The sequence below is a fragment of the Salvia hispanica genome, chromosome 5 (assembly GCF_029641045.1).
Source record: "Salvia hispanica isolate PSC_SH4W2 chromosome 5, Shi_PSC_v1, whole genome shotgun sequence".
NCBI lineage: Eukaryota > Viridiplantae > Streptophyta > Magnoliopsida > Lamiales > Lamiaceae > Salvia > Salvia hispanica.
In genome coordinates, this window is record NC_142696.1 from 36,739,905 (window position 1) to 36,762,637 (window position 22,733).

Consider the following 22,733-nt stretch of genomic DNA (forward strand, 5'->3'; position numbering starts at 1 on the left):
TTATTTTAATGTAGATAATGCCATTTTTATGTAATTTTGATAAAGAATGGGGTAAAATTGTATGACTAAATATGGAAAATTCTAAAAGTGACTCTTAAACTGAGACGGACTTTTATGGCAAAAAGTGACTCTTAATCTGGGACGGAGGGAGTATATACTATTAAAACTCGTCCCAATCCTAAATGACTTATTTCTATGGGACGGAGGGAGTAAGAAAATATACTCCCTCCATCCAAGGAAGATGACGCCTTCCTTGGGCGGCACAAGGAATGTATTTAAATTTTTAGTAATAAATTATCTTGGTTGGGACTTGGGATAAACCAAAAATAAAGTGAGTAATTTTCAACGAGATGAATGGAGTACAAAATTAGTAACAGTTTTTTACAAAATTCCGATTATGCCCTTATTAAAAGTGTCGAATAATTACATTTTTATTAGTGATAAAAAATTTCCTGATACAGAGTGGAGATTAAGAAGAAGATAGAAAAAGGCTCACTGTAGCGAGGCGCGCACGTTAACGGACTCCCATCCCACCGGCTCATTTTAGCAAGGACCTATGCACAACTCCACCAATGTCCCCGCTTCCTCTCTTCTTCTCCTTATCTTTCTCCTCCGTTACTCTCCCCCCTCTCTCTCTAGGGTTAGGGTTTGTCTCGCGCCTTCTCCATCTCCTCTTCCACTCCCGCCCCCAGCCACGAAGCTTCTTCTTTTCGTAATTTTCCCCGCCAATGCTCGTCGCCGGATTCTGGTTTCTTCGCCATAAATTCAGTAGCAGAGCTCATGGACTCCAAGAGGAACTATACATACGGAAATCTCTTCAATCTTGAGGTAATTTTGGATGAGTCACTGCTCTATAAAATTAGGTTTTCTAACTCCTTGCAATCTTTTGCTTGTGAATTTTGTTGTGGCGATTTGGTTTTGATAGAAAAAGGGGGAATTTGTGAATAATTATGTGAAAGTTTTTCTATTTTGGGTTTTCTATTGCTATGATGCGTGGTTAGTGTAATTTGACTTGGGTTCATAGGCACGTTAGTGTGGCTTTTTGGTTTTTGAATAAATTGAATCGTTATGTTCGATATTAATTTTTTTCCCAATTTTTTTAGCCTTTGATGAACTTTCAACTGCCGAAACAAGATGAAGATTTTGATTATTATGGGAATAGTAGTCAGGATGAGAGCAGAGGTAGCCAAGGTAGGCAATTCGGTTTTGTCAGAAAATCTGTATATGTATATTTCTTGTTTTTGTTGTGTTTGTTTCTTTCTGGGTTGAATTTGAACATGGAAATCAGATTAATAGCAAGTTCTCTCTCGGTTATTATTATTTTTACCATTGCATGTATGGCGTGCAGTTGAATAAGTTGATGCGTTCTGGAGTTGTTTTAGGCCCTATTCGTAAATTTGAGAGCTAGTTGTTTTTTGTTGACTAGGGGGAGCTTTAGGCGACATGAATGGAACAATGTCGGAGAGGGGATCAAAAATGAAGAGGCGGAGTGCTTATAGTAGTGACGAGGAAGGAACAGGCAGTTACAGTTCATATATTTCAGAGGAGCGATATCGTGCAATGCTTGGAGATCATATTCAGAAGTACAAAAGGAGGCTCAACTATGCCCCCCCAAATCCAGGACAGACAAGAACTGGGACTATGGCAATCAAAAGTAATGTGGCCCTTAAAGATCAGAAACCAATGAATGATAACAGGGGGGGATTTCCCAAGTTTGAATCGACTTCGGATTTTCTAAACACTAGTAGTTCTCAAAAACTAGGAAATTATCCTGAATCAGATTTTGGGCAGCAACACGGTGCTTCCAGGTTTGCCTCCTGCCTCATGTATTACATGTGATGGATTGTTCTTGTTATTAGTGTAAACTAATTGTTTTAGGGAAATTTTTAGTTTTGACTTAAATAGTAGCAGTTCTCTGGATACTAGAATATCTCGTTTTCGAAGATTGTAACTTGTAAGGTTATTTCATACGTCCTTGAAAAATATGAACTTTTGAAGGGACACGGGTTTTAATGGATAATTGGTAAAGTAAGAGAGAGATAGAAAGAAAAAGTGATTGGGGTTGAGATTACGAAAACTTTTAGAAAGAATATAAGCCTGAAATGACTCTCCATCTATGTTATAGTGAAATGCGAGTGAAATAAAGTTCGTGGAATGTGGGGTCCATTACCAAAAGTAGTAAAAAAGCAAATGAGACATTTATTGGACGGAGGGAGTATATTTTTCTGGATACTTTGCTATTATTCACAGACCAGATAAGGTTAGCTTGTTGGGCACTAGCACGGCAGTCACTAAAATCAGATGAAATATATCATTTGTAATTGTACCAAGCAAATACATCCAGTAGACCACTACAATGGTTATGTGAGCCAATTACCACAGATATCAGGAGGACTTTTGCCAAGCTTTTTATTATCAAGATTCTGGAAGGAGAGACCAAGGAGTTAACCTTTCTAGTTAGTTGGCTTCTGTTAAATTTTGAAGTATCATACAAGTAATTTATGAGAGGTGTCACTACGTGTTTGCTCTGTTGTAACCGATATAACTGAATCTTTGATTAATTTTGGCTCATCCTTGGTGCATTGTTTCAAAATTTCAGACCAAATCTTGAACCAGCTTTTCTGGATATAGGGGATGGCATTACATATAGGATTCCTCCTCCCTATGAAAAGCTGTCGTCTTCACTAAGTTTGCCAAGTATGTCAGATATCCAAGTGGAGGAATTTTACCTAAAGGGTACCCTTGACTTGGGGTCATTAGCTGCAATGATGGCTTCTGATAACAAGTTCCAGCATGGAAGCAGGGCAGGGATGGGTGACCAACGGCCTCAGTACGAATCACTTCAGGCTAGATTGAGAGCCCAGCAGACCAATAATTATGCTGAGAATTTCTGTCTAAGCATCAGTGAAACAGCATTGGGAAGTGATGGCATTCCCGAAGGGGCAGCTGGAAGGATTAGGCGATCTATATTGTCAGAAGGTGGTATATTGCAGGTGTATTATGTAAAAGTTTTGGAGAAGGGGGATACTTATGAGGTTAGGAAAATTTCTTGCTCGACCTTTATTTTGTTTTTGTAATTTTAATGTTTTATATATCTGATTATTAGTCATGTTATTAATTGAGATGGTGCAGATCATTGAACGTGGTTTACCCAAGAAGGCAAAGGTGAAGAAAGACCCTTCTGCAATTGAGAGGGAAGAAATGGAAAAGTTCAGTAAATATTGGGTTAATATAGCAAGAAAAGAAATTCCAAAACATCACAGGATTTTCACCAATTTCCACAGAAAGCAAATTATTGATGCTAAGAGAGTTTCTGAAACCTGTCAAAGAGAGGTTTGTGCTACTGTGACATGTTGTTTTCCCATAATAATCCATCATGATCAACTTAACACTCTTATCCAGTATTCTGTCTTTAAACCGATCTTGATTCTTTTCCAGGTGAAAATGAAAGTCAGCAGGTCCCTCAAATTGATGAGGGGTGCTGGCATCAGGACAAGGAAACTGGCTAGAGACATGCTAGTGTTTTGGAAGAGAGTTGACAAGGAGATGGTACTTTCTTATTATTAATTCTATTTTCAGCAAGAAGAAACCTTCTTAAACACATCACATAGTTACATAATTGAAAGACTGCCAAATAAAATACTATAGCACTATTATAAAAGTTGCTCAATAGCTTAAGAATTATGATGTTTTTGATAGAGCTTGATTCGTTCATACTTTGGTGACAAATTTACATAAAGCCAGTGATACGGAGTTTCTACTTTCTAATCTATGAAATCTTTCACTTGAAGGCGGAAGTGAGGAAAAGAGAAGAAAAAGAAGCTGCTGAAGCTCTGAAGCGTGAACAAGAACTTCGTGAAGCTAAGAGGCAGCAGCAGAGGCTCAATTTTCTGTTGTCACAGACAGAACTTTACAGTCACTTCATGCAGAATAAGGCCTCAGAACCCTCGGGAGCATTAGCAGTGGGCGATGAAAAATCTGATGACCAAGAAATTCTTTCAGAAGATCAGCTGCAGGAGGAAGAGGATCCTGAAGCTGCTGTATTAAGAAGGGAAGCTCTCAGAGCTGCTCATGATGCAGTTTCAAAGCAGAAGAAAATGACAAGTGCATTTGATAACGAATGCTTAAAGCTACGTCTAGCTGGAGAAGCTGAGGTCCCTCTCCAAGATGGCTTGGTCACTGAGTCTAGCAATATTGATTTGCTGCACCCGTGGGTTTCTTTTTTTACTTCTGACATTACTTCCTAATCCCCACTCCCGATTTTCAGTTGATAAAAGTATTCTATCCTTGATCATTAATGTACTAGTAAGTAATTGTTTATGGTTCTCTCAGGTCAACCATGCCTGTAGGATCAACAGTTCAGACGCCTGAGATGTTCAAGGGTTCCCTTAAAGAATATCAGCTGAAAGGCCTTCAGTGGCTTGTAAATTGTTACGAGCAGGTAACTAGTGTCTGCTCCCACTTTAGAATGCTGCCCCGATAGATCTGACTCGCATCTTTTCTTACCAGGGATTAAATGGTATTCTCGCTGATGAAATGGGTCTGGGAAAGACAATTCAAGCTATGGCATTCCTGGCTCATTTGGCTGAGGTAATTAATTATTCTATCAAGTTTCTGGCTGGAAGTCATTCTGTCTAACTGATTCTGGTGCATAGGAAAAAAATATATGGGGGCCTTTTCTGGTGGTTGCACCTGCTTCTGTCTTGAACAATTGGGCTGATGAAATCAGCCGTTTCTGTCCTGACTTGAAGACTCTTCCATATTGGGGTGGTCTTCAGGAGCGTACAGTGCTTAGGAAGAACATCAACCCAAAGCGTCTTTATCGAAGGTGAGTCACCAGTTCTAACCTCCATGTGCTTCTTTTAGCTGCTTGTTCCATGAAGAATACACTGATACTTCTGTTATATCTCATTTATATGTTACCATAACTATTGGTCTGATTCTTTGCAGATATATTGTTAGGTGTAACTGATAAAAAACTCTGCTTATGGTAATATGTCATCTGAATGAAAATTAGATGATATGCAAATTCTGGGAAATTACACAACTCTAGGACTAGGCTAGGTTGTTAAGACATTGTTTTCTTGGAATAGAAATAAGCCTAGTAATGATAAATAAAATTTTCAACAAAGCAGCTTTAACATTTTATGTGCGGTAAAGTATCATGAATGGTTGAGCAATGAGGACACTAATAGCCTATGCTTTGAGGAAAATAATATGCATTTTTTATTAGTTAACTGCTTGAGAAGAGGCACTACATTATGCATAATTTACTACTGCCCATATGTATACAGTATACAGCGCAACCATTTCCATGCATATATTATCGAAATAGTGAAGGTTGCTTAAATTCAAGAGTGAATGTGAGAGGCTGAAATTAGGAATATAGATGCCATTGACTGTGTTGTTACTTGCTTCACATGGAAATTGGGAAATGGGTATTGTAAGTGTCACACTTCCGTTGCTGGAGCTTTTGTGGAAGCACAAATAGATACCATGCTTTGGCTTTTTTTTCTCTTTTCATTGTGCATTGGACTAGTTAGCTCTTGATTTGTTTGGCCCTCATTGACTTTTTAAATTTTCTGAAAATTTCAAGTTTATTCTTTTGTTTCACTAAGTCAAGCCTGCCCAATTTGTCAGGGAGGCTGGATTTCACATTCTCATCACCAGTTACCAGCTGCTGGTTTCTGACGAGAAGTACTTTCGCCGTGTGAAATGGCAATACATGGTGTTGGATGAAGCCCAGGCAATCAAAAGTTCCAACAGGTCCGAGTCTTCGACAGTCATCTTACTTCAATTATGTATGCCACATAATTGCAATTTTTTGTATATACATATCTGCATTTATGTGTTCTAGACCCAGAGTAGACACAAATATTCCAAAAAAAGCTCTTCAAAACTAGCTTCTTACCCAACTTTTGTTTCCCCTTTAATGTGTACACAATCCCTCCGCGTTCACTTCTAGGATTCACATTTTTACTTTGTAGTTAAACTACTTGCAGTTCGCGGTTTTATCTATTTCTCAAATTATTTAGTCACACACACATGTGATATATAGGTAAATATCTTATATATGCTAATATTGACAATGTTGAATGTTGGAATGGCAGTATAAGATGGAAAACACTGCTCAGCTTCAATTGCCGAAACCGCTTGCTTCTGACTGGAACTCCTATTCAAAATAATATGGCTGAACTGTGGGCACTCTTACATTTTATTATGCCAACTTTATTTGATAGCCATGAACAATTCAATGAATGGTTTTCAAAAGGGTATGTTTCTTCTCTACACTGTTGGTTACCGTCATCTATATGAGCTAAAGGTTTTCTTCTCCTTATTCTCCTTAACTTTATCAGAATTGAGAGTCATGCAGAACATGGTGGGACATTAAACGAGCACCAGCTTAATCGATTGGTAAGCATCACATTCATTACTTTAGAGCAAAGCATGGTTTTAATGTGTTGGTGTTAGTTTGAGTTGGTAGCAAATCATATGTTCTAGGTCAAAGAGTATGATCTTGTTTAAATGTACATCAGATGATCAGACTTTATAGTTGCTTGTGTGGCTGGAATTCCGTCCGGGTATGCCCCGGCTGATCAATGTTGTTGATGCCAAATAATTGCTTTAAAGCTTTAGTTTATGATAAAAAAGTTGTCCTATGATATACTGGATTCTGTTGCTTATGTTTTGGATCTATGATTCAGTATATTTTGCTTCTCACTCTCTTTCTCAAACTCACTGATAACAGCATGCCATTCTGAAACCTTTCATGCTGAGGAGAGTTAAGAAGGATGTGGTCTCTGAGTTGACAGGAAAAACCGAAGTTACCGTACACTGTAAATTAAGTTCTCGGCAGCAAGCTTTTTACCAAGCTATAAAGAACAAGATATCCCTTGCAGAGTTGTTTGATGGAAACCGTGGACATCTTAGTGAGAAAAAGATTCTGAACCTGATGAACATTGTCATCCAGCTCAGAAAGGTAGCATTTCGCTCGATTAGTGGGATTCTATAGATTTATCCAGTTGTGATGAACTACAACTACATTTTATGTTTCAAATTTACCATGAACAATTTCTGAGAAGATATTATCAAGTCACATGATGTAATTGAACAAAGCATACCTAAAATTTTGAATCCAAGATTGATTTAATCGTGGGTTCCCCTCTGCAATCCAGGTGTGCAATCATCCAGAATTGTTTGAGAGAAACGAAGGAAGCACGTATTTTCATTTTGGAGATGTTCCGAATTCTCTTCCCCCTCCCCCCTTCGGCGAGCTGGAAGACGTCTTTTACTCTGGTGGCAGAAGCCCTATTACTTACGAGGTAATTGGAATAGCTAATCCCCCTACCCGCCACCCCTAACAGCACATACTTTTTTCCTTATGGTAACTTCCCTATTTATTCAGCATATGTAGCTGCTTTATGTTAATTGTCAAATGTCAATATATTAGCCAAACACTTGGTGATGCAATCTCCACAGTTTGGAAACTGAATAGCTTCTGTTAGCTCACTTGACTTTGTCATCGCTGAGCTGTGTGCTTTGCTAGGATTACTTTTACAGGTTTTATGTCCTTGAAGAATTTCTGTAAAGCTATCAAGCAAGAAATTTTTGGACTAAATACATCCCTAAACATATATTTATTTATTTTGCCTCACCCACCATTTTCTCTACCTGTGCTTCAATCGTAGGGAAATTATGTAATGTTGTTACACTAAATAATCTAACTGTCCAAGGTAAGGTAATGTCTCTCTGGATTATTATTCTGATGATTTTGTTTAATACCTGATTAATGATATTTCTTATGCAGTCCACTTCACTTTATAATTTTTCTTTGAATTTTACTCTGATAGATACCCAAACTAGTCTACCAAGAGACTGTTGGTGGTTTCAAGGCTCACAACTCAGAAGCTGGCCAGTGTTTAAGCAGGGAGTCAATTCAGAAGTTATTTAACATATTCTCACCAGAAAATATCTCCAGTTCTTCACTCCAAAAGGATTGTGGACGAAGGGGAACATTTGAATTCTCCCGCTTTATTGATCTATCACCAGCAGAATTGTCATTCTTGGCAACTGGTTCTTTTATGGAGAGGTTATTATTCTCCATTATAAGATCAGATCGCCAATATTTAGATGAAATTTTGGACCTGTTGATGGAAAGTGATAATGGTGATGTCCATGATATCCAGAATGCTCATATTGGCAAGGAAAAAGTGAGAGCTGTCATGCGAATGTTGCTACTGCCTAGTAGGTCACAAAAAAGTGTTCTTAGAAGAAAGCTTGCAACAGGTCCTTTGGATGCTCCATTCGAGGCTCTAATCATTCCTTACCAGGACAGACTTCTATCTGATATCAAGCTTGTGCATTCAGTATACTCGTTCATCCCTAGAACTAGAGCACCTCCAGTAAGTAGTGGAGAAAATTTTTCCTATACATAGATGCACACACACACACAAATATATGTGGTTTTGATGACTTGTTCCTCAACTGAGATCTTATGGCCATGCTTTTGGCTCCAGATAAATGTCCGCTGTTCTGATAGAAACTTTGCATACAAGATGGTTCAAGAGTGGCATGACCCCTGGTTAAAGAGGTTGTTAACTGGATTTGCACGAACATCTGATTATAATGGCCCAAGGAAACCAATTGGCACTCACCCTTTAATACAAGAGATTGATGCTGAATTACCAATCACTCAACCTGCCCTTCAGCTTACTTACAGGATCTTCGGGTCTTGTCCACCCATGCAACCATTCGACCCTGCAAAAATGTTGACGGTACGCCCTTTCTCCCTTCTCCCATGTACTTCTTACTGGCCCCATGTATCAAGTGGATTTTCATTATGATACCTTGTACTTATTCCAGGATTCTGGCAAGCTTCAAACGCTTGATATACTTTTAAAGCGTCTACGGGCTCAAAATCATCGTGTTCTTCTTTTTGCGCAAATGACAAAAATGCTGAATATCCTTGAGGTAATCTAACTCATTTTTGGTGATCATGGTATTTCCTCTAGACCATAGATCATTGTCACATCTTCTTTTTGCTTTTTTAAACTGATCATTATAGATGGCTTACAGCACCATATGTCCTACTGTAAGTAGCTCCACAGATATATGGGTATTTTGTGCTCAGTTGTTGAAGGGACTAGGTGTTCATTCCATGTGAGAACCATTAAATCATTAATTAAGGTCCTGTGTGTTTGACTTAACATTTCTGTTTATTTGAGGAGATATTATTATGTTGGAGATGGTAGATGCTCCGTGTACAGCTATAATTTCCCCATGATATTATTTATACTGTGTGCAATATTGATTTTAAATTATTGCTGTTGGAGAGTGGTTTCTCAGGTTGACACAATGGCTTTGCAGGATTATATGAACTATAGAAAATATCGGTATTTGAGGCTTGATGGTTCATCCACAATAATGGATCGCCGTGACATGGTGAAAGATTTCCAGCACCGGTATATGCTTTTCTGTCTCTCTCGCTCTCGCTCTCATGAATATATCTGAGCTTCATGCCAATTATTTTTAGGAGTGATATCTTTGTGTTCTTGCTGAGCACAAGAGCTGGTGGGCTTGGAATCAACTTGACAGCTGCTGACACCGTCATATTTTATGAAAGTGACTGGAATCCAACATTGGATCTGCAGGCAATGGATCGGGCTCATCGTCTGGGTCAAACTAAGGATGTTAGTATCTTTATCTCCATCTATATTATCTGAAATAGTTGCTTAATAGTTCTGATGCCAGTCTCTTTATGTCCTTTTTCTTTGCTATAAATCTTAAAAATCGCAAAATTGGAAGCTCCTAGTGCTTTCGACTTACATTTTTGCAAGTTAAGTCTTGTGTTCTCTCCTAAGCAGTGTAGAACATTTTAGTTTAATGATCAGCAGCTTATGCACTTGAACTTGGAAATGTTTCCCTGCATTACTAATGCAACATAGCCCTAAATTGGAAGTTTGTTATTGTTATTAGATTAATTTTTCTACTCGACATTAGATATTCTTACCTTCTTCACTGTAAGGACGTCTGCATGTGGTTTTTCTGTCAATGATTTATCTATGATCTTTGGTGGCTTCGTGTTCTGATATTCATAATCGTCTCACTGAAACATGTCCTTTTCATTGCCTAGGTAACTGTTTACCGCTTAATCTGTAAAGAGACGGTAGAAGAAAAAATTCTTCAGAGAGCGAGTCAGAAAAACACCGTCCAACAGCTTGTGATGACTGGTGGTCATGTCCAAGGAGACCTTTTGGCTCCTGAGGACGTCGTATCATTATTGATCGATGATGCTCAACTGGAGCATAAACTAAAAGAAGTTTCACAACAGGTGTGCTTTTTATTTCATATACTGAACTCATCACTATAATACCCTTTTCAAGATATTGAAACAAATTGAGTTCTGCTCCGGAAATAGGCAAAAGATAGGCAGAAGAAGAAAAGTGGTGCTAAGGGCATCAGGATCGATGCAGAAGGAGCTGTGTCTTTGGAGGATTTTGCTAATGCAGAGTTACAGGACAATGACTTTGAACCTCCAGATCCCGAAAAACCAAAATCCAGCAGCAAAAAGGTGATAATCTCCCTGGCTCCTTTGATAATTGATTTTAGGAACCATTGATAATTGATTTTCCAGTATAACCTAATATAACATATACTACCTCCATCCACTACCAATAGTCTTAGGCCGTATGGGTTTTAATGCGAAATTGGTAAAGTAGAGGAGAGAGAGAGAAGAGAGAGAGAGAGAGAGAGAGAGAGAGAGAGAGAGAGAGAGAGAGAGAGAGTGGTTGAAGTATGGTTAGTGGAGAATGTGGTCCACTCTATTAGAGAGAGAAACTTGCCGAAACTAGAAGGTGGCTAATTTTTGTGGACAACCCAAAGTAGAAAAACATACTGTTGGCTGTGGAAGAACTCAGTATTATATACTCCCTCCGTCCCAAGGAAGATGACCCCTTCCTTGGGCGGCACGGGATTTTATGCGGTTTTATTTTGTGTGTTGGGTGGAGAGAATAAAGTAAGAGAGAGTGAATAAAATAGAGATAAAGGGGATTCTATTTCTAGTAATGAGTCATCTTAGGTGGGACAAACTAAAAAGGAAAGCGAGTCATAGTGGGACAGAGGGAGTATTTATATATATATGGATTGATAACTGGATTTTATAATCGCCTTTAGGGAGTTCATCGTTTTGTAGTAGGTTAGTAATGTATTTGCTTCCTTTGCAGAGGAAACCTGCTGGTGACAAGCAAACACAGCCGAAAGCAAGGGCTCAGAAGAGCTCAAAACAGGTGGATTCATCATCACCAAATCAAACACCAGCAGACTACGAACATGAGGATCCCTCGCAGCTCGTTGACTCCAGACAGCAAAGACCAAAGAGATTGAAAAGGCCAACAAAGAGTGTGAATGAGAACATTGAACCTGCATTCACAGCTATTCAACACCAGAGCTCAGAACTGTAGCTGCTGAAGAAACGGTGAGGCATGACAAAACCGTGGAATGGGATGATGCCGTCGTTTTTGATAGGTGTTTGGGCATTGTTGGATCTGCTGATCTTCCCTAGGGTGCAAGCAGTGGCTGTGCTGCTGCTGAGAAGTCGTCATTTCCAGCATTGGAGGACGGGACAAACTCGTGGGAATGAGTGAGGTAGGAAAACTCGTATAGTAGTATTGTACAGATTAATTTTTTTTAGGGTGAAGCTTGCCAGCTTCTATTGTTTACTGTACGAGAAATATAGTGGGTAATGTATAGTCAGGATTATAGTTCCAATTTACCAAAGAACTTTATGTTTTTGAATTCGTATTATGTTAAAATATCTGCAGCCGAAATATGTGAAAGTCTCTTGAAAAACACAGGCTCAATTTGTAAAGTGGAATAGAGATTTATTAATAGAAAGGAACTACAGGTCGAATACTTATATAGAACAAAGCAGACAGGAGAGAGAGAGAGATTCTTCTAGATCTAAACATATATGGCAGCCAGCAAGTGAAGTGGAATCCTCCAAAACAGCAAACAATTCACAATTATGCATATTCAGGCAGACTCAGGGCCGCTGGGGAGCCTCTCATAACCGTTGTTTCGTGCACCATCATGCTTCCCTTTAACTGGAATGCACTTCAATACAACAGCAATGGGCATGCTCAAGGCCCCCAGCAATGCACTGAGCAACCATAGTTGCCAATTTAACGGCACAGTGCTTGCGAATGTACCCAAGAACTCCACTATTATTACTTGGAATACAACCGTGGAGACTATGATTCCTGAGAATATCCTATTCCCAAATATGCCTCTAAAGATGTTTTTCTTCTCGATGTCACGGCTGTTTATCTCATTGAAGACCTGGATCAAGACAGGGAAATAAGAAGTTTTCAAGAAAATGTTGTGTAGTTCAAGATTTGATGAAAACATAGTCAGTTACCTGGCAAAACACAAATACGTTGAATATCAAAGTGTTGAGCACAGCAGTTGCATCAGGGCCATTGAGTCCCAGGATTTGCTTCCCAGCAAAATTGAGGACTAGCAAAAGAGTCAGTTGGTATATGCTCTGACCAATGATGTTCCTCCACATGGCCATGGTGATGAGGCTCTCCGACCTCCCCACAGGTGGCCGCTTCATCAGGCCTTCATGCGGTGGTTCGGTGGCAAGAGCAAGTGCTCCAAGAGTGTCCATGATTAGGTTCACCCACAGAAGCTGCACAGCGGTGAGGGGCGTAGATCCTAGAGTTTCAGAAACAAACGAAACGAGTTACATCTGCAACTCATTGATTTCAAGAGTTTTCTGAATCTCCCATTATAATAATGATGAGAAAAGAAACACTCAAGTTTACCTGAGGCACAAGCAGATATGAAGTTGATCATGAGAGCAACAATGTTAACAGTCAACTGAAATTGCACAAATTTCTGTATGTTGATGTACACTGCACGCCCCCATTTTGCAACAGTGACAATTGTTGAGAAATTGTCATCCATCACAATCACATCAGCACTTTCTTTTGCAACCTGAATTTATTTCAAACTGTTTTTGAGAACATAATACAAATGAACTACTTAAGTTTGCATAAAAGAAGACTGCAAACCAACCTCTGTCCCAGCGATGCCCATAGCTAGTCCAATATCTGCCTCATGCAAAGCCGGTGCATCATTAGTCCCGTCACCAGTAACTGCAGCAACCTCTCTAAGCAAACCTCTGCAGGTCTTCACCAAGACATGTTTGTCAGTGGGCGACGCCCGAGCCATTACCTGCACATTCAAGAACTCACCACTGTAAACAGTCAATAAGAGCATTAGTGTGCGCCTGTATATTTATCAATCACCTTAATTCTTGGTATGTCTAGGCTCATCTCGTGGGGTGTCTTGTGACGAAATGCTGGACCTTCAACTGCAAGATCGTCATCTTTGAGAATCCCACATTCTCTAGCTATTGCCTTCGCTGTATTGATGTTATCACCCGTGACCATGCGTACAGTGATACTTGCTTCTAGACAAATCTGAACTGCTTCCTTCACCCCTGGTCGAACGGGGTCTTTGATTCCGACTACAGCAATAAGCGTATATCCATGACCAGGGATGCTGTTTCCATCATTAATGTCCTTGAAAGCTAAGCAGAGAGTTCGTAGAGCTTCATTGGCAAAACCATTGATCACATCCAACACATTTCTCTCCTGTGTTTCCCCCAATGGAACAACTTCCCCTTCGGCATTGATGCTCTTGTCACACATCTTGAGTATAATCTCAGACGCGCCTTTGCAGAAAGCTCGGAGCTTGCCATCTGGCAGAGCCACTAGAGCGGACATCTTCTTCTTCTCCGAGTTGAAAGGCTCCAGTTTCAGCAGCCTGCACATGCGGCGCTGCTCATCAAAATCACCACCAAGGTTCAGTCCCAACTCTAGTATTGCAGCCTCCGTAGGTGTGCCTAAAATGGAAACTTTCCCATCTTTGTTCTTCACCACCTCAGATCCTGTATTATTGAATATTGCCTGCAACAGAATTTTCAACACAGCTCCTGATATAATAGAATCCAATGCACCGATGCTGCTACTGCCATCTACTTCTTTGATTTCTCCACAAATCCATGTCTTACTCACTACCATGTGGTTCGTTGTCAACGTTCCTGTTTTATCAGTGCAAATGCACGTAGCAGAACCCATCGTCTCACAGGCAGCGAGATGCCTAACCAGTGCGCTCTCACTCATCAGCTTCTTCATTGCAAAAGCAAGACTCAGTGTCACTGCAAGAGGAAGCCCCTCTGGCACTGCAACCACAATTATAGTCACTGCAGTTGCAAAGTAGTTCAAAAGTGTCACAGCATCAGTCGAGCCCCATATACTAAGCTTGTGGTTTAGCCATTTCTCGACAAGAAACCTTGCTGTCAAGACGAGGAAGGTCAAAGAAGCAAAAGCCAGCCCGATTTTCCCAATGATGGTTGCTACACCATTCAGCTTCACCTGCAGCGGGGTCTCATCATCTCCTCCCTCGCTGAGAGTTTCCATCAGCTTCCCCCATTCAGTTCTCATGCCAACAGTAGTCACCAACATCTTGGCTGTTCCATCTTGTACCTTGGTTCCTGCCAAAAGAAAAGGCCGTTTCTCAAATATATTTACTGGAACACTTTCTCCTGTGAGACTTGACTGATCAATGAGCAAATTGTATCCTTCTACAAAAATCCCATCTGCTGGAACTTGATCTCCAATTGATAGATGAACAATGTCTCCAACCACCAATTCATATATAGAGATCTTCTGTCTAGTTCCATCTCTAGTGACTTGGATAAATATCTTCTTCTTCTCCTTGTCCAACTCCTTGAACTGCAATGACTGCCTGTAGTCACTAACTGCAGTGACCATAACGACCAAGAGTATGCTCAGTATGATCCCAAGCCCATCATACATCCCCTTCGGCCAACCTTCAGTGGCAAGGCCGACTCCAACAGAGACAAGGGCACAGACTATAAGTATCACGAGTGTCACGTCGTGAAAAGCCTCCCATAGAAACATCCAGAAGCTCTTGGATGGTTTCTCAGTATACATATTGGGACCAAAAACACTTTTTCTCGTGGGCACATCCTCGGAGTTAACTCCTTCATGTAGAGATACATTCAATCTCTCAGCAAGCCCTTCAGTTCCTTTGAGTTTAGTTAATGTCCTGATATCATAGGAAGATACTATAGTTGCAAGTTTATCTGGATCAATCCGAAATCCTGCAAATCTAGCCTCTTCTTGTAGCCCATTCACCAACTCCAATTCAATATCTTGCTCACTGGATTTGCTGGAGCTACTGTCTACTTCGTAGGGAGGTTTGATTCCTTGTCCAGCTATTAGACAAAGGCAAAATGCACATATGGATCAAACAGGCTCTTACATTATAACCGAGTATATAAGCATTAAGCATGACCAGAATATACCTTCTATAAACCTGAGTGCTGCAGTGTAAGCAACAAAAGATACACGAATGTTTTCCTGGTAAAAACGGAAGGAATATGATCAGATTACGAAAAAATAAAATGGAGACAGCCATATAATTCTGAATGAAAAGCTTTGAGATAAAGTAAGCACATTTCTCATATTAAGAACTGGAAATTGCAGCATCAGTACTAAAAACAGAACCAAAATCAAGAGGGGCAGATGTTTCTCTCTTGATGAACCACTGCTTATATATAAATAGAAGTGCATTATGTCATACTTCACCATTGCAAGAGTGTTTCTGTGGGGAAAAACTAGCAGCATGTGTCAATGAAATCGGAAGTAAGGCCACGAAGCAAGTTGGGATCGCAAAATATATGTTCCCTAGCAAGGTTGCATTGCAAAATAAAAGTCCACCACAATTCCAAGATTCACCAAGAGAGATACTTGTGGCATGAAGTTGCTTTTACCAATCAAATTAATTACTATGTGTCGGATGTTTCATAGGTAATTACTTTTGGAAATGTTACTTGTGGCCTCCCCAGTTTGGCTGTTAAGTAAAGACTCCATTCCATAACTTCAGCAGGTAGATTGCTAATTGCTTTCATGATTGAAATGAAAGAGTTTTACAGGTAGATTGTTTAAAATGAAGTGATAATTCACATTCCATGCTGAGGCAAAACAACATCAGCAAAGAAACAACTTTACCAAGATTATTGTTACGGTCTCAAATTATAGATAAGAGAAGAAGCTAAGCTCAATCGGCTCAATTGATATGCCAGCTGGAGGGCCACGTCAGCTCGACAGAAATGAGAGAGAAGGAAAGTTGAGGGTTCTAAATGCAAATAAAAGAGAAGGAAAACGGATTGAGAATAAATGCAGAGACTCTCTTCGTTGATAGACATTCATGAAAAATGTGTGTTGTGTGCGCTGAGCGCTTGGGCTGAGGATCGTGGATCCGAAGCATTTACCTTGGTTACTTCTATCTTGTTTATCGTCATCAATTCCTATTGTCCGTTGATTATCAATTCCATACCATTCGATTTCTACATTTTGTCTTATAAATTGTTGTTTTGGTGTGCTCTCTGGTTGTGGTGTGTGAGTGTGGGAGAAGTATTGTATTTCCAGCTGAGATTGAGCTGAAACCGCAACATTTTTCATGGACTTAATGTTCATGGACTTGTATTGGCCAGTCACAATCATCACAAATTTCATTTTTCATTATTGATTGGGAAAAACAACTTTACCAACTCCCCCTTCCCCTCCCCAACCGAATTTAGCATATTTATTGGCACTTCGCTAAACATTGGAATCTCATATACCAATTTGTCGAAACCAAGATTATCCTTCAGACGCGCAACACTCAAGATGGCCGTAAGTTTCTGGGAAATTTCCTCTTATTAATTGGCCTCTGAGCAAAAAATTAATTGCCCACTAAAAATAGCCAAAATGTCCTTCTCACACTATCTTTAATATGTTTGTAGTATTTGTACTTGCATGTCCTTTTAGTAAGGCTATTTACATATCAAGATGGTCGTAAGTTTCTGGGAAATTTCCTCGATTGCCTTTTCTAAGAAGCTACAACTACAAGTCAAGAAAGTAGCAATCTTTAATTATAGTAGTATCTCGTCTGCTGATTATCAACCGCATGATTAGATAGACTCTAGCAATTCTGATCAAGCCCCAAAGAGACAATATTCCTTTTCCTTTGTTTCAACTTTTTTTTATTAAAAATGAAAAACAAACCAACTTTTTATCAAGATAATGAGAAAAGAAGAGACAGAGAATAGGATTCGAAAGTCCTTTTTAGATTTGACTTTGCAAATGCCTAATAACGGTGGTTTAGATTAACTTACAATTAAAATTTGGATCCTAGACTGAGAAAAACTTCTAAGAATTCAATATAATTAATTACAAAACTAATCTAGAATAATTTCATTATGGAGGCAGCAAAGGTTGATCCCATAAATTTTGTTTTTGTTCCCAACTTTAAACGAAACATGTACTCAAAACTTACGTTCTCTTTAAAAATTTTGGAAGAAAAAACTTAAAATTAGGGCATAGCACATTTGGGAAATTTTATGGTAACCATAATTATCATATGTGGTAGTGCCCTACAACTACCTATAACCTATATCACATTTAGCCTTAATTGAGAGCTCAAATGTATGAACAAGCTTTTTTTAACTGTTCCAATCAACATAGATTAATTTCCTGTATCATTATCGAACCACATTGTAAATGGTCCTACTTACGAAGAAAAGGCTCATGATTTCACTAAAATTCATTTAAGAAAGCTATTGTAAATTAGAAGGTTAATAATTATATTTGAAGAAAGTTGTGGCTGATATGGCTTTCATAGTCAACATTAACCGTCCAATAGAAAATGTCAACTGCAGATATTTGTAGGTATATATTGTTGTAGAATCATACTTTACCACCTTAATCATACTTTCAGAAGAAATAACCATGTAACAGCATACTAAAATCAGATTAGATCAAAAGTCGTGCTTCTCTTTAAATTCTAAAGTTTTTAGATGAATTTTTTTTTTTACCTTTAATTTATTGCTATTTTTGGTCTCAAAATGAGAATGGAATGAAATGAAAAAGGAAGAAATCACAAATGATTTGAATTTTCAAGTAAGATTCACGATTACTGCTAAACAGAAGGATAATCTACGTAATTACAATCGTAATTAGGATTCAGTGTGAAAATGAAGGAGCGATTTAATTGGGAGGAAAAGTAAAAAATGTCAATAATTTTGAATTTTTAAGTATGAGAATTACTGCAAAATAAAAGTGAAAATGGAAGCTCACGAACATCGCGTGTGTTATACTACTACTATACGATCAGCAAAAACACAAAAGAGCGAGAGAGAGAGAGAAAGTTAATCGGAGACGAAAGTAGTATGCTTACCCTTAGTCTTCTCAGCTGCTCCTTGGCTTCGGAGCGTTTCTCGAGATCGGCGGCATACCGGAAGCGGCGGCGGCGATTCTTCACTAGTTTCCCCACGGCGTTGCGCCACCTCTTCTGCGCGTGCTCTGAGTTGCAGCCTTTGTGGTTTAAGTCGAACTCCGGCGGAATGAACCTTTCCATTTCTGGATACCGTATAGTTTGCTACCGTACGGTCACTCCGCGTCCATTTTAGAGTGCAAAATGGAAAGTGATATGCGGTAACGAGAGAGAAGTGAATACCTTTTATACAAGCTGTTCTGTTGTACGGTTATACACAGTACACGCCACACCAGTGGAACGCGGCTCCACGCGCTTCTGATTTATGCCGCGAATTTTCTTTCTTACTTCTGCGTCACATCATTCTATTCTGACTTATTTTTACACTATAAAGTCCTAATGTATTTATGGGATTTTCACGTCTAATATTACGAAACTTTCAAAAAGTTGAACTTTTTCCACGAATTTTAAAATTGACAAATAATATCACGAACTTTACTCCGAGTTTGTTTTTTCCCACCAATGAAAAAATTCCCACAAATAATATTATGATTCAGATTTATTTTCGTAATTTCTCGGCAACAATTTTGAGAGCTTCAAGTTTTTCAATATCTGAAGATAGTTTTTCTTGAAGCACACCCTCCAAAATTGTTCTTCAATCTATTAAAATAACATGAATTTTTTCATTCGTGGGAAAAAACAAACTCGGAGTAAAGTTCGTGATATTATTTGCCAATTTTAAAGTTCGTGGGAAAAACCCAACTTTTTTAAAGTTTCATGATATTAGATGTCAATATCCCTATATTTATTTAATTTGGTGCATATTACTCCCTCCGTCCCCGATTACGAGTCACACTTTGACCGGACACGGGTTTTAAGACATGTAAAGAAAAATTGGTTGAAAAAGTTAGTGGAATGTGAGACCTACTTTTTTATATTGATTTTTATAATAAAATGTGAGTAAAGTGAGTTAATGGAATGTGAGACCTACTTACCATTTATGGTAAAAATGAAGTGTGACTCTTAATTGAGGATGGACCGAAATGGAAAAGTGTGACTCTTAATCGGGGACGGAGGGAGTACTTTTTTTTATTTTAAATAATATGTTATGGTTAATGTTAAACAAATTTGTAAAAAATTACATATTATAATGGTTTAAAGTTCAAAATTAATCTAATATATTTTAAAAATTTTGAAAAATATTTCCTCCATCCTAATAAATATAAAACATTTAGTTTCTGGTACGATATTTTATGTACTGTTATTTTGTGAGTTAATAAAGAGAAAATATAGTAAGAGAAATGAAAAAGTAGAAATGATGTTGTTTCTATTAAAACCGTTCATTTTTAATGGTACAACAAAAACGGAAAACCTTTCATTTTTAATGAAATAGATGGAATAGAAACTATTGAAACAACATGGGTTTTAATACACAATTGGTAAAGTAAGAGAAAATACTTCTTCCGTTCCATAGAATATGCACTCTTTCCTCTTTAGTCCGTTCCACAGAATATGCACTCTTTCCTTTTTAGTCCGTCCCACAAGAATATGCACTTTCTAATTTTGGAAAGTCTATTCTCTTCAATAAGATGTGACTCATTCTCCGTTAACAATACTTTAATTACTTTTTCTCTCTATCTCTCCTTGCTTTATCAATTTTACATTAAAATCCGTGCCGAACTCAAAATGCATATTCTTTGAAGAGGAGGGAGTAATTGGTAAAATAAGAGAATGTGAGAGAAAATTGAATAAAGTAATAGAGAGGGAAGGAAAAGGTAGTGTTAGTAGATTGTGGAGTTCACTTTCTAAAATAGAAAGTTCAGAAAATTTCTATTTTTAATCGACGAAAATAGTATATTAATTTAACTCTTTGATCAAATCAAAATACGGTTGTCCCTTGTTTTCTACGAACTATTGAATAGAGTACCATTATATTGCTTTGAATCCTGGTGTGTTTGAATCGATAATTAGGCAATATCTAGAGTATATTAATGGTCCAATCTATTATTTGATTTGTTGGTTAAACTTTATGTGTGACCAACTCAATGGCAAGGACCCGCTGAATTAAAGATGAAAATGATTATTTTATTATTATAAAAATTGAGTGATAGTAATATGTGCAACACTATTTTAATCATAGATTTCCTAAAATTACTAGTAAATCCCTCAGTCTCGAAAATATAGAAAATGTCAAAGAATAGTTTTGGAATTTTCTACTATAATGTGGCTTTAAATAACAAACCAAACGTATGTTAGTAAGGACTAAAGATAATATGCCATCAATTCAAACACCACAAATAAAAATAGAAAATCAAGAAAATCAATATTATAAACTGGTTGTGTTTTTATCTAAATGAAAGATAAAGTCCAATTCAAATGCAGCCTTATTTTATAATTATGCCCATAATATAATGTTCTAATCATCAAAATTTGTTAAAAGTAACCTAAAGGTTGTTAAGGTGAATGGAGTACGTTTTTTTAAGGTGTTAGTGCTGAAATGAAAAAAGTTGTTGCGACGGTTTAAAAATGAGGTTGGAACCTGGCTAAGGTGAGAGGGGTCAATTGTAGAAATTTAGTTTTTTGTATTTGCTGTGTGAAATTTCGGATAACATGTGTATCCATGTTTTCTTCCATGTGTCCTACATAAAGTGTTCACTTTTTTTTACGAGTTTTAAGAAATGTAAAACTGTTAGTTAAAAAAGCAAGTGGAATATTAATTTCATTTTTATATAGTACTCCATCCGTCTCATTAAAAATGAAACGGTTTTTTATGGACTGTCCTATTAAAAATGAAACGTATTCTAAAATAGTAACAATACTATTTCTACTTTTTCATTTCTATTACTTTATCCTGTCTTGATTATAGTTTTATACTTCCTTCATCCCAATGAAGATGATCCCATCCTTAATTGACACGATATTTTATGCAACTTTATTTTGCGTGTTAAATGGAGAGAATAAAGTAAGAGAGAAGAAATAAAGTAAAGATACATGTGTTTCTATTTTTAGTATGTGGACACACAAAAAATGGAAACGAGCCATCTTTGATGGGATGGAGAGAGTATTTAATAAAATATGAGTGGATTAATGTAGAGCTCACTTATCATTTATGGTAAAAAAAAAAGAAAATGAACACACTTAATGGGGGATGGACTAAAGCAGGAAAAGTGAGCACTTAATAGGACGAATGAAGTAATAATTTTAATGCTACATCCATCCTTAAAAAGTAGATCTAGTATACTATTTTGGGTAGTCCATCAAAATTAGACTAATTTTAAATATAGAAAGTTTTAAACAATTAAATACTAATACAGACTCTACAATCCACAAGCAATACTTTCATGTACAGTTTCTCCCTCTCTTCTACTTTCATGATTTTATTTTAAAACACGTGTCATTTACAACTTATTCTATTATTTTTTATAGACGGATATAGTATGTAAGTAATTAATAATTAATGTGCTATGTTTACTATCGATAAATAATCAAAATGACATTTTTATAGGCTTCGAGGTTGCACGAACACTAGCAAGTAGAGTACTCTATATGAAACCAAATAACAACGTGTAGTCCTACTAGGTTTCATTAATGGGCCTTCCATGCTCAAGGATTGGTGTGTAACTTCAAATAAAAGCGATGACTCTTTCAAAGCTAGATTTTTTGGACGTCCACTTTAATTTTCTATGAGCGGATCTTCTACAATACTTTCCTGACATTTTCGTTAAGCAAACACTCTTCTACGATTTAATATGACTTTTTGTAGCTAAACCCTAAAGTCCAAAACCCTCATTATGTTTTTTCATTTTCAACTAACATCATTCTGTTAAGGATAAGTAACTATTCAACTTGATTATATATATATCCTCTGAAAATATTATGCAGAATAGCAAATGTACGTAGTGCCGAATAATTAATTACAGTTTATTATGAAGTTTATTTCATTTTGAAAATAATTACATCATGTTCTTCATGTATCACTTCCAGCTTTCTTTCTCCTCAGTATTTTTTTGAATTTATTATGTTCATCCGTTTGCATTTTTTAACTTCTCCCTGGTACAGACCACATTTGAAGATGTATTTCCTGCAGAGGCAACACCAGTTGAAGAGTATCTCCAACAGGTAATTTTTATACTCATTTTTAAACTCATAAGAACAATTAATGCCTCCAAATTAGCAGAGACGGACATACGTTGGTACATGGGGGATCCTTGGAACCCCAGCTATTTTTGATATAGCTATATATTATATATTCATACTATAATTTACAAATCATTACTTAGCGAAAATGGTTTGGAACGGTATTCGCATGATGAAGATTTGGGTTCGACTCCCACCGCCAGCGCTTTGTTTATTTTTTGGCGAATTAAATCCTCATTTGTTTTGAT

General features: G+C 37.6%; 2 protein-coding genes across 4 annotated transcripts; one reads left to right on the top strand and one right to left on the bottom strand.

The window, feature by feature from the left end:
• Positions 1–468: 468 nt before the first annotated feature.
• Positions 469–11,793, top strand: LOC125187981 (chromatin-remodeling ATPase INO80). Of its 3 annotated transcripts, XM_048084686.2 has the most exons (23): positions 469–828; positions 1,104–1,191; positions 1,427–1,808; positions 2,600–3,035; positions 3,133–3,333; positions 3,439–3,549; positions 3,792–4,210; positions 4,333–4,441; positions 4,510–4,590; positions 4,656–4,828; positions 5,641–5,766; positions 6,111–6,272; positions 6,357–6,414; positions 6,749–6,979; positions 7,176–7,322; positions 7,851–8,402; positions 8,517–8,774; positions 8,863–8,970; positions 9,367–9,461; positions 9,533–9,689; positions 10,133–10,330; positions 10,418–10,570; positions 11,223–11,793. In XM_048084686.2, exons 1-23 carry the CDS (start codon positions 781–783, stop codon positions 11,457–11,459), a joined length of 4,530 nt encoding a protein of 1,509 aa, XP_047940643.1. In that variant the 5' UTR covers positions 469–780; the 3' UTR covers positions 11,460–11,793. The 3 variants fall into 3 exon arrangements, with proteins under 3 accessions (XP_047940643.1, XP_047940644.1, XP_088914740.1); XM_048084687.2 differs by lacking the exon at positions 1,104–1,191; XM_089058614.1 differs by lacking the exons at positions 469–828; positions 1,104–1,191 and having other exon boundaries at positions 1,680–1,808; positions 2,632–3,035.
• A 65-nt stretch (positions 11,794–11,858) lies between these two features.
• On the bottom strand, positions 11,859–18,603 carry LOC125187982 (putative calcium-transporting ATPase 11, plasma membrane-type). Its single transcript, XM_048084688.2, has 7 exons — positions 18,313–18,603; positions 15,398–15,452; positions 13,311–15,307; positions 13,078–13,236; positions 12,825–12,996; positions 12,416–12,714; positions 11,859–12,336 (listed from the first exon to the last, which is right to left on the bottom strand). Exons 1-7 carry the CDS (start codon positions 18,490–18,492, stop codon positions 12,031–12,033), a joined length of 3,168 nt encoding a protein of 1,055 aa, XP_047940645.1. The 5' UTR covers positions 18,493–18,603; the 3' UTR covers positions 11,859–12,030.
• Between the last annotated feature and the right edge of the window lie 4,130 nt (positions 18,604–22,733).

Bases quoted from the DNA above. Each gene is read 5' to 3' on its own strand.
- LOC125187982 (XM_048084688.2), bottom strand. From the start codon at position 18,492: ATGGAAAGGTTCATTCCGCCGGAGTTCGACTTAAACCACAAAGGCTGC. The intron at 15,308-15,397 runs GTATATTCTGGT...TTTGTCTAATAG, and splicing joins AGCACTCAGGTTTATAGAAG to CTGGACAAGGAATCAAACCT. The intron at 12,715-12,824 runs GTAAACTTGAGT...CTGAAACTCTAG, and splicing joins CATATCTGCTTGTGCCTCAG to GATCTACGCCCCTCACCGCT.
- LOC125187981 (XM_048084686.2), top strand. From the start codon at position 781: ATGGACTCCAAGAGGAACTATACATACGGAAATCTCTTCAATCTTGAG. The intron at 3,036-3,132 runs GTTAGGAAAATT...GAGATGGTGCAG, and splicing joins AGAAGGGGGATACTTATGAG to ATCATTGAACGTGGTTTACC. The intron at 8,971-9,366 runs GTAATCTAACTC...ATGGCTTTGCAG, and splicing joins AAATGCTGAATATCCTTGAG to GATTATATGAACTATAGAAA.